General features: G+C 42.8%; 1 protein-coding gene across 1 annotated transcript in view; it reads left to right on the plus strand.

Annotated features, from left to right (window-relative positions):
* SH3YL1 (SH3 and SYLF domain containing 1) overlaps positions 1–6,754 on the plus strand; it is a 29,113-nt gene extending 22,359 nt beyond the window's left edge. Inside the window, exon 10 of the mRNA XM_053380797.1 lies at positions 5,954–6,754. Within this exon, the coding sequence (XP_053236772.1) occupies positions 5,954–6,150 (197 nt within the window). The 3' untranslated portion in view covers positions 6,151–6,754. The remainder of the gene's footprint in view (positions 1–5,953) is intronic.
* Positions 6,755–10,577: the final 3,823 nt, after the last annotated feature.

The raw sequence follows: 10,577 nt of genomic DNA on the forward strand, positions 1-10,577 counted from the left end.
TCAAACTGCTAGGTTGGCAGGAGCTGGGACCGAGCAATGGGAGCTCACCCCGTCACGGGGTTTCGAACTGCCAACCTTCTGATCGGCAAGCCCTAGGCTCTGTGGTTTAACCCACAGCACCACCTGCATCTGGTAATGTAGTAGTTTGTCCTAAAACATAAGAACAAGAAGAGTCTGCTGAAGCAAGCCAATGGCTCATCCTGTTCTCACACCAGATGCCCATGGGATGACCACAAGCAGGGTACTAGCACAGCAGCACTCTGTCCACCTGCAATTCCCAGCGACTGGTATTCAGAGACATACTGCCTCTTAGCAGTGAAGGCGCAACTTAACTATTGTGGCTAGTAACCATTGATAGCCTTTAACTGATCCTCTTTTTAAGCCATCCAAAATGGCGGCCATCACTTCTTATAACCTTCTTATAACAGTCTATGACCTTTTTGAGTTGAGGCGACCAGAACTGTATTCCAAAGGCGATTGCACTATAGATTTGTATACGACATCAGCTTTTCAGTTACTTTCCTCATGGTCCCTAGCATGGAATTTGCTATTTGGGCTGCAGTCATACATGCACGTATACTAGGAATTAAGATACGTATACTGAACACCATGGGGCCTACATATGAGTAAACATGGATAAGACTGCATTGCAGTGCCTTGCTGTACATAGCAAGAAAATTGTAACCATTGATTGCTTTCTCAAGGGACTTCAGAAGAGATTATTGTAGATGGCAAGATAGCCCTGCTTAGTAGTGAAATGAATATTCGACTATTTCTTTGGTACCAGGAATAATATTGAGCGTGCATGTAAACCGTTTGCATGTGTAATGGCTGGTTGTTGATAACTCAAGACTAAAGCAAGACTTGAAGTATTTTTTCTTTTTAAGCAGGGACGGGAGATGTCTGCAATGGCAGCAAGAGCCTAGGCTGAGTTGCAGCGTGTAATGGTCTCTACAGAGAAACCTTTAGCAGATTATAAACTGTAAAAAGCAGCAAATGAGATCAGGGTTAACTAATGGATATTTGTATGAACAGATCTTTAAGCAAGAGAATAATGTGTTTCTGTAAATTCGTAAGCCATGGTGACGTACAAGACTTTGGAAACATTAGAGTGAATTCTCTCTCCCTTTTAAAAGGTTTAAGGCAGCATAGTCCTATTTTTGTGGTTCTCTTTCACTAGTCAGGCTTGTAGCTTATTTCCATCTAAAATAAACATCCATCTAGCAGCTTACCTCCCTCTGTTGTTATAAACTGTCTTAATGCTCATCATTAAACAGGAAATCCCAGGAAACAATTCCTATTTTTGAAATTGCTCTGCTATTATAATATTATTTCTGGCACTTTTGTGTATCATCATTTTAAATTGAACTTCTTTTTTTGGCTTATACTGTCATGAAACGCGCAAAAAGAGAGAGAGAGAGAGAGAGAGAGAGAGAGAGAGAGAGAGAGAGAGAGAATACTATGTGGAATTCTGATTGTATGGGGGGGGACTCCATCTCCTGCTGCTGAGCTTGCTGATTACAAAGGCACATAAAGATTGAGGTCAGTGCATGCTAGGACTAGAAAATTGAGGTCTTTGTTTTATGTGTGTTTTGGGTCAATGCCATTTTGTTAAAAACTAACTTGAGTAATAGGCAGCCACTAAGAGCGTCTACCTTTTTAGTATCCTTAACATGGCAACTATGCCATTTTCACAGAGGAAACAAATAATATTTAGTGTACAATGGAGATTTTTTGGCAGTAATTAAAGGCTGAATTTAAAAAAAAGAAGAAGTTAAGCCTTCACCATCCAATAGCACCCCAGGCTTGAGGCAAGGAACAAAGGCATATAATTCATTTTGCTTTTTGGAAAGAACTTGTAAGAAGAATCAATCTATACAAAATCCAGTTGTATTTAGTTTCTCCAGGCTATAATAGGCACATGGATTTTAAACAGGGCATGTCTTAGGAACAGAGAGAGCCTGGTTTTATAGGGCTAGCTTCTTAACCAAATGAATCATGCTACCAAAGTAGAAAGCCACCGGGTCTCCTGACGTGGATCGGAAATGTGCCACTGAAAAGCAGACTCAAAGTAGGAGACTCAGATCAGATGCGTGGCAGAGCACACTGCCTTGACAAATAATAATAATAATAATAATAATAATAATAATAATAATAATAATAATAATAATAATTTATTATTTATACCCCGCCCATCTGGCTGGGCTTCCCCAGCCACTCTGGGCAGCTTCCAAAAAAATATTAAAATACTGTAATACATCAAACATTAAAAGCTTCCCTAAACAGGGCTGCCTTCAGATGTCTTCTAAAAGTCTGGTAGTTGTTGTTCTCTTTGACATCTGGTGGGAGGGCGTTCCATAGGGAGGGTGCCACTACCGAGAAGGCCCTCTGCCTGGTTCCCTGTAACTTGACTTCTCGCAGTGAGGGAACCGCCAGAAGGCCCTCGGTGCTGGACCGGGTGCAAAAAAATCCGTCTCCCCTAATGTCTTTGTTTTCTTCCTCTGCCTTTTTGAGAAACAGCCCTAATTTTAGTTTCAGAACTTGATTCCATACCTTGGTATCTAACAGAGTGGTGGATAATTAACTGCCCGTAAGCAAACTTCTGCAATCTGGGAGAGTTGGTCTAATAGCCCCTTGTTGCAGGCTATTATTGTGGAGCGAATATCCTGTGGGAGACGATCTGAGCATTATATTACCACCCCTACAACCTCCCCCCCGGCCCTCTGATGGAGGGGGAAGCGTGATTAGAGATTATGACAGAAATCGGTTATGGCAGACACTGTAAGACTTTCCCAGTACATACAGCAATAAAAAAATGATACTTTTGTATATGAATTGGATTAATAGCCATGGAGTTGCCAGGTCACCGTTGCTGGCCGTTTAAACCTCTCTCCCAACATCTGTTTCGTAAGAGGGTAAAGGGAGAGAAATGTGGTCTTTGACAAAGCTTATGTTTTGGGTTTACTATAGGTCACTTCTCAACGTAAGCAGGCTTTATCAGCATTTGTTGTAGTGTGGCGTACGGTGCAGGAAAATGTCTGTGGCATGCATAGGAGCCTCAGAACACCGTTTTCCCTAAATAATGTTGCATTGCTTGAAACAGAGGCAAAGTGTTCTTACCAAAGCTGGATGAGTAATAATGGATAGAGAAAGGGCACCTCTCACTTCTAGTTCTTGACTCTCACAATCATTTCTTAGTAAATAAATGCATGAAGATATGTTAAACTGAGCCAACCCATTGTGCAGAACAAGCCACAAAAATTTAGGCATGTCTCCTTAATAGAAACGATGGAATGGGTAAATGGCAGTGTTGGTGCTTTGAGCCTCTCCCTTAATAATAGATGCCTTTCCCCCCAAACTAGTTAGTGCGAATTTTGCTTCTTTCGCAACTGTACCCCTTCTCTGCAACGCTCCTCTGTAATGTTGCCCTACTGCATGTGCAATGTTGCCCTACTGAAGTGCTGCATTAAAAGAATAATCTTCCAAGAGTGACGGGCAAGCAAATGATGTGGTGCATGCGTCTTTCTCAGGAACCAGTGGGCTGCATTTTAATGTTTTAATGTTGTACTTGAATCTTGTTTTTTAAGTTGTATTCATTCAACTTGTTTTTATTATTGGTTGTTAGTCGCCCTGAGCCCGGCCTTGGCTGGGGAGGGCAGGGTATAAATAAATAAAATATTATTATTATTTTATTTTAAAGCTCTGGATAGCTCTCTGTTTTGTAAGTGCAGGGCTCTCTTAGAATTCAGCAGTAGTTGCAAAAATCTGGTAACTATCTCCACCCTTGATGGAAGTGAAGTAAAATATGAAAACTCTCCACTATGTTGTTTCATGAAGGGGTGTCCATGAATACCTGTGGGATAGTACAGCTGGCTCCCCCTTCTCACACACTTGCACATACATGGATGCAAGGAAGCCTGTGTGCCTGCACACAAACGCACCACACAGTTTCTCCAGCTCCGCCCCTGCGTGTCTAATGGGCACGGTTGAGAACGTGCACAGTCATGGTTCCTGGTTGCATGGGAAATTCTCTCTCTGCCTTGGCTCCCACTGCATGAGGAACATGAACTCAGATGATGGTTTTTCCCCCTTCTCAACAGCTTTAATGCTCACATTGGTGTGGTTGCCTCTGGTCGGCCACTGTGGAAAGAGAGTGCTGGACCTTGGCATCATTCAGCAGGGCTTTTTCGTATGGATCCAAGCCCAGAAATTGGCTTTTTCCACAAAGTGCCCAAGGCAACAAACAGAGCAACAGTCATTTAGGATTGCCACATAACACAACAAGCTGATCTGCTGAGCTTCCTGCTCCTATAAAACTAAGCTACAAGTGCCTTAATGTTGAACGGATTAGCCATTTTTGAGCAAGCACCTTGGCCAGTTTTCCAAGATAAAAATTCGCTAGATGTGTTGAGGGCCTTCCCACCCCCCTCCCAGCTCACAGGAACTTTCTCAGTAGCAAACATCTTCCTCCATTCTACATGGATATAGCATAACAAAAACACAAGACAAGATTATCATCAGATGTTTGGTCTACAAGTTTGCTATTAACAGATAAACAGGGCTCAATAGCGTTTTCGTCATTTGAATGTAGCACTGTAGCACCATCTTGTGTAGATTGAGCATTTTTTTAATCTTTTTGAAATATAGTTGCAATGTAACAACTTACATAACAACTACATGGCCTTGTTTCCCACAAACCTTCCTTAAAATACTCTAAAGGCAAACAAATCGTTGTTGGGTATTTTCAAAAGGCTGGAATTCTGCCAACAAGAGTTGTCCAGAGATGCTGCTTTTGTAAATTTCTTAAATATAAACAGATGCCACACACAACCAGCTATAGGTTTACCAAGTCTAGTTTGGAATTGAAGGTGCACAATTCTTTGGCTAATTTGCCCTGTAAGTTTGCAGTATTTTATTTAGTTTTTACCTTCACTCTGGCTTCCTCAACTGTAAGGTAAAGTGCGTGTAAGCTCTCGTATGAGCGAAATGGGTTGAATATCTTCTCTCCTGCAAGCTGTGAAGAAAACCTCGCAGCTTACTTGCACACCAATTAAAAAATATTTTGGTTATGCTTGAGCTGGTAGATAGCTCGGATCTAAGTTCCTGCAGGACTTTAGATTTCAACTTTCTGTGCTTCAATGTGGTCTTTCTTTTTTCCCCTTACTGTTTAGCCCCTTTTGCCTGCAACACAAGTAGTAACTGCCCAAACCATTCAACGCCAACATTTTCCTCTTTTAGATGTTGAGTCTGCCAATAGGAGGTATCTTGAATATTTTGTTCACAGGAAGTATTTTGATAGACAAACGTTGCTAGATCTTGAGAATGCAAGAAGAGCCTTATAATGTTGGTTCAGACCAAAGGTCCACCTTGCCCAGAAGTAGCCAGCCAAATACAAGAAGGGAATGAAGAAAATGGGCCGCCTTCCTCTTGTAGTTGTTCAGATAGCAAGTTATGGATTGGTTGCCTATCGCATTCCATGGCCTCTGAACACTTTATCTCTCGATCTCTGTAAACTGTATCTGTGTCTTATGCAATATGTATTGGAATTTTATGAAACTCAACAGATCTTGGATATGTACCTCTAACCAACATAGTAAGATCTGTGTAGACCTTCCCCCATATCTTACTCTGTGCCACATTCCCCTTTTCTCCCTCCCATCAATTGTTCCAATCTCCAACGTATTATACATGCTGAGTAGACCATCCTTTGTACAATGAAGTTGGACCAGAAGGCTTGGAGGAGAATCCTGCATGAAAACGCTTGACTTCCTGTTTAACTTGTAACAGGATTTGGTCTCCAGTCTTGGAGTGGTTTGGGGTGATTTATGTTGTACTTTGTGGCGGCTCACTTGTTGTCAAGGCAAGCTGGACTTCAGCACTCTGTGAAATTTATCGTTCAAGATGCAACCCAGGTCCTGAACTGTCGTCTTCTTCTACTTCTTCTGTTTCTTAGGAAACTCAAAGGCCACCAGTCCTACATTCGTTACAGCACTATATCCGTTTGAAGGACAGCAGCCAGGCGACTTGACTTTCAACGCGGGCGATAGGATCAAGATCACGACGAAAACAGATTCACAGTTTGATTGGTGGGAAGGAAGTTTGCAAGGCAGGACTGGCATTTTCCCTGCTAATTATGTGACCATGAATTAAAGCACATTCAAACGGCCTTGCCCTTTTTGTCTTAACTACTTGCTCTTAAATATGCAACAAAAAATTAATAATTACAAATATTTGGCTCGATCCAGTTGTGTGTTGGCCAAAGCAGAGAAATGCCATAGGGAGCCCTGTTTACCTGTCCTTGCCCTTCCCCTCCCAGGTGTACATGCAGATATTGCAGAGAATGAGAGAATTGTGTGTGCCATCTCTGTTGCCCATTGATGCACCTTGGAAGGGCTAGGCTGTGGATAAGGGAGGTGCACATGGGCTTCTCATTCCTTTCAGTGCTTCCCTGTCCTGCCTTACTCTCTGGTTCTGTTGAGCCTTATTCAGCTCCTCCTTGTGAGCGGGCGCGTGCCTTCTTTCCGCTGGATCAAGCCCTATATTTTTTACAGATTTTGTTTTTAGTTTAATATTTTCAGAAAATTTGTGTTTTAATATTTTTTTTGTAACTTATTTGTAAATGGGTGTAATCATGGAGCCTAATCGCAACGAGCTGCATCAGAAATGCTAGATTGAATGTTGTGTGCTTTGTATTTAACACTTGTCATTAATAATGTCGAATAAAATATTTAAATAAAAATCTTGCCAATTGGAATTCTTCGACATTCTCTTAAAACCAACAAGCATTTACAGTGTGTACAACGTTTACAAAGCCATTCCATGTTTTGAATTTGTCTTCTGGCTGTTTCACCATCACCACCCTTGTCTGTGACTTGCTCCAGGAGAGTCATGGTGAATAAAGAGAGAGAGAGAGAGAGAGAGGGCAGGGTTTTTTTGTCATGTGTGATGACTTAGCCCTGAAGTTAGCAGTTCCTTGGCAAACTAAGTACCGTATTTTTCGTCCCATAGGACGCACCTAGTTTTTTTTGGGGGGGGGAATAAAGGAAAAAAAAGTTTCCTTTATTCCCCCCCCCCCAAAACCAGGTCGGGGAAATCAAACCAGGTCGAGGAACAGCGGGATGGCAGCGCTACGCCTCCCTGCTGTTCCCCGAGCTTGTGGGGCTGGCCGATGTCTGCCCGGCACAGGGCGCTCTACTTCAGGGTGCCCCGGGCGCCAGGCGGCAGGCTGCTATCCGCAGCATGGGGAGCCCAGCGGGGAACTCCTGCAGGGCTCCCCACACTGCGGATGTCTGCCCGGTGCAAGGGACGCTCTGCTTCAGGGAGTCCCTCGCGCCGGGCGGCAGGCTGCCATCCGCAGCCTAGACAGCCCTGCGGGAGTTCCCGCAGGGTTGCCTAGGCTGCGGATGTGTTCCCGAAGCGTCGGGCGCTCTGCTTTCAGCGCGCCCGGCGCTGCGGGAACCAGGCTCCTATCCGCAGCCTAGACAGCCCTGCGGGACCTCCCGCAGGTTGCCTAGGCTGCGGATGTGTTCCCGAAGCGCCGGGCGCTTTACTTTCAGGGCGCCCGACGCTCTGGGAAGCAGGCTGCTATCCGCAGCCTAGACATCCCTGCGGGACCTCCCGCAGGGCTGCTTAGGCTGCGGATGTGTTCCCGAAGCGCCGGGCGCTCTGCTTTCAGCGCGCCCCGCGCTCCGGGAAGCAGGCTACTATCCGCAGCCTAGACAGCCCTGCGGGAACTCCCGCAGGGCTGCCTAGGCTGCGGATGTCTTCCTGAAGCCTGTAGAGAGAGAGGGGTCGGTGCGCACCGACCCCTCTCGCTCTCCAAGCTTCAGCGAAAGCCTGCATTCGCCCCATAGGACGCACCCAGATTTCCCCTTCATTTTTGGAGGGGAAAAAGTGCGTCCTATAGGGCGAAAAATACGGTATTTAGGCTACTCACTTTAATGAGCATAGGTGGCTCCTTGGATTCCAGAGGTTTGACGTTCCACTGGAAGCCTCAGTACACAATTGAAGATCCGTAAGTCAAAGTGGTGAAGTCCTGCTGTGCCTCCTGGTTTTCTCCTCTTTCATACCATCCAAAGAGGACCTTAACCAGTAACTAGAAAAATATGTGAGGAGTTTGGATTTGATATCCCACTTTATCATTACCTGAAAGAGTCTCAAAGCGGCTAACATTCTCCTTTCCCTTCCTCCCCCACAACAAACACTCTGTGAGACTGAGAGACTTCTGGGAAGTGTAACTGAGAGACTTCAGAGAAGTGTGACTAGCCCAAGGTCACCCAGCAGCTGCATGTGGAAGAGCGGAGACACAAACCCGGTTCACCAGATTACGAGTCTACCGCTCTTAACCACTACACCACACTGGAGAAGTCTAGCTTTCATTACATACCAAAGACAAGCATCATTAAACTTGTGGTCTTTTTTCCTATCCATAGAACTGGTTACCCCTGGTTATTTGACACATTCTAACTCCTATAAATGCCTTGTTTACTCCCTATCTTCTATATAGTGTGGCCCCTTTTTTTTGCCTCCTCTGGTAGTACTCAGGCATATTTTGAGTATAAACCAAGCGCTTATCGTATTTTATTTTTCCTTAGAAATTCTCAGAGGGAGGACATTAAGGAATTGTATATTCCTTTTAATAATGCAATTCAGAAACAGCCTGTCGATTGTAGTTTATTTTACCATTCGTTGTTTCAGTTTTTCCTTTCACAGGTGAATGGCAACCAAAGTTTTAAGCTTTCCTTGGGAAAGGATTTGCTCGGATGTTATGGGTGTCTGGGGCAGGTTGTTCAGCTCTGTATATTGCTGCTCAGCAGAATATCACCCTGCAGTTTCCACATTAGCTGCAACACTAGACAAATAATGTTTTTATCTTTTTGTAAACTGCTTTGAGATTTTTTTACATTCAAGCAATGTATAAAATTATTAAATTAATAAATAATATATATTTACACATTTTACCATTGGATAGATGGGGAGGGTTTTTAATTTTATTTTAAATTCATTTCTCCATGCATATGAATGAATCCCACTTGCTGACTGACAGGAACACTGAACTTGTTAAGAGTAAATCCCAATAAACTAGACCCAAGTGGTTTTCTTTGGCTACCTGACTGCCAGAAAAATGAGTCCCTTGTATATACCTCTCACTTATAACAGGACACCCAAAGTGTTATCCCCATATGGTTATGGTATGCAAGTCTCCCAGGAAGTTGAAATTCAGCACACAAAGAACCCAAGATGTGTTGATTGCTATAAAATTTGGAATTTGGGTATTTCCAGAAGCCCATAGATATTATACATTCCTGTATAACAAAAACTTGATTAACTAGTAAGTTTGTACATTGTTATTACTTATTGTAAAGCATTTTTAAATCTCATTCTTCAACTAAAAGAGGCTGCAGGAAAATCTTCCGAATGTCCCAGCTTTCAAGCTTAGCAGTGTAAAAGACACAACACAAAAGAAAAGGGAGTTGGGAGGGAAGAGGAGGAGAAGCAAATTTAGCCATTGTTTCATGTATAAGAATTCTTGTAATGATCAACAGGGTTATTTCAAGGAGAAGAACAGCAGACAAAAGTTGATGGTCTTTCAACTGAGCTGTTAAAAAAGTCATGGAGCCCCATCTATCTCTTAATGTCAAGAATCCTTCGGGGATTATGAACTTTTTTTTGTTTTTGTGTACTTGCAGGGTATATGTATATATTTAATCACTAGTGATAGCTACTCCAGAAGGACCATGTGTTCAGTAGGCAATGAAAGGCTCGTCAAAGTCCTAAATATGTGTTCTGCTTGTCTGCATGTGTGGGTCCAAGTCTGCTTGCTCCTCTACATAAACAGGGTAAAAACTGGGTAGCTTTTGTTTCATCTTCTCCAAACGCAATGAAATGAAAGAGTAAATCATGAAAAGTTTGTGTTGTGAAGTCTCTGATTTGGAAATGGCCTCAACTGCAGCCTAGCCTTGGGGCAAATATTTTGGCAAATATTAGGGTTTCTAGAGAAGGTAAGTTATTGACTTATTAGAAATACAATAATAGAAATCAGTGTTTTAAAGTGGGGCGGTGCGAGAACATACATCATTTTTCTTGTGTCATCTATCATTGCTATGGTAAGTGGTGCAGTTTTGAAAGTTTGGTCAACAAGTCCATCCAGAATTAGAACTTTTTTCTTGTAATGCTTGGTTCAGAATGGTCTCTCTTTAAAATACTAGATGCATGTGCTTCATTGGTGGTTGGTTTTTTTAAAAAAAAAATACTGAATGAAATATAGTCCCATTACACACACACACATACACACATATATAATTCTCGTGTTACATGTAGACTGATTTCTTTAGCACATCCTTTGTGCATTGGTTCACCTAATCTATTTCCCTCATACTTGATTTCTAAAACAAACTCCCACGTTGCGTTACAAAATGCAAGCCATCATTTTTTAACTCTTAATTGGTTGCTTGTCATCCATCAGGCTCTGACAAACAGACATAGAAAAGCTTGACAAAAGTTCTGCGGGTCACTTACTTAAGTGTTGCGGGTCATTTACTTTGTATATGTGTGTTTAATTAACTTCAAATCTGGGC

This window comes from Podarcis raffonei, chromosome 3 (genome assembly GCF_027172205.1).
Source record: "Podarcis raffonei isolate rPodRaf1 chromosome 3, rPodRaf1.pri, whole genome shotgun sequence".
In the NCBI taxonomy this organism is placed as follows: Eukaryota; Metazoa; Chordata; class Lepidosauria; order Squamata; family Lacertidae; genus Podarcis; species Podarcis raffonei.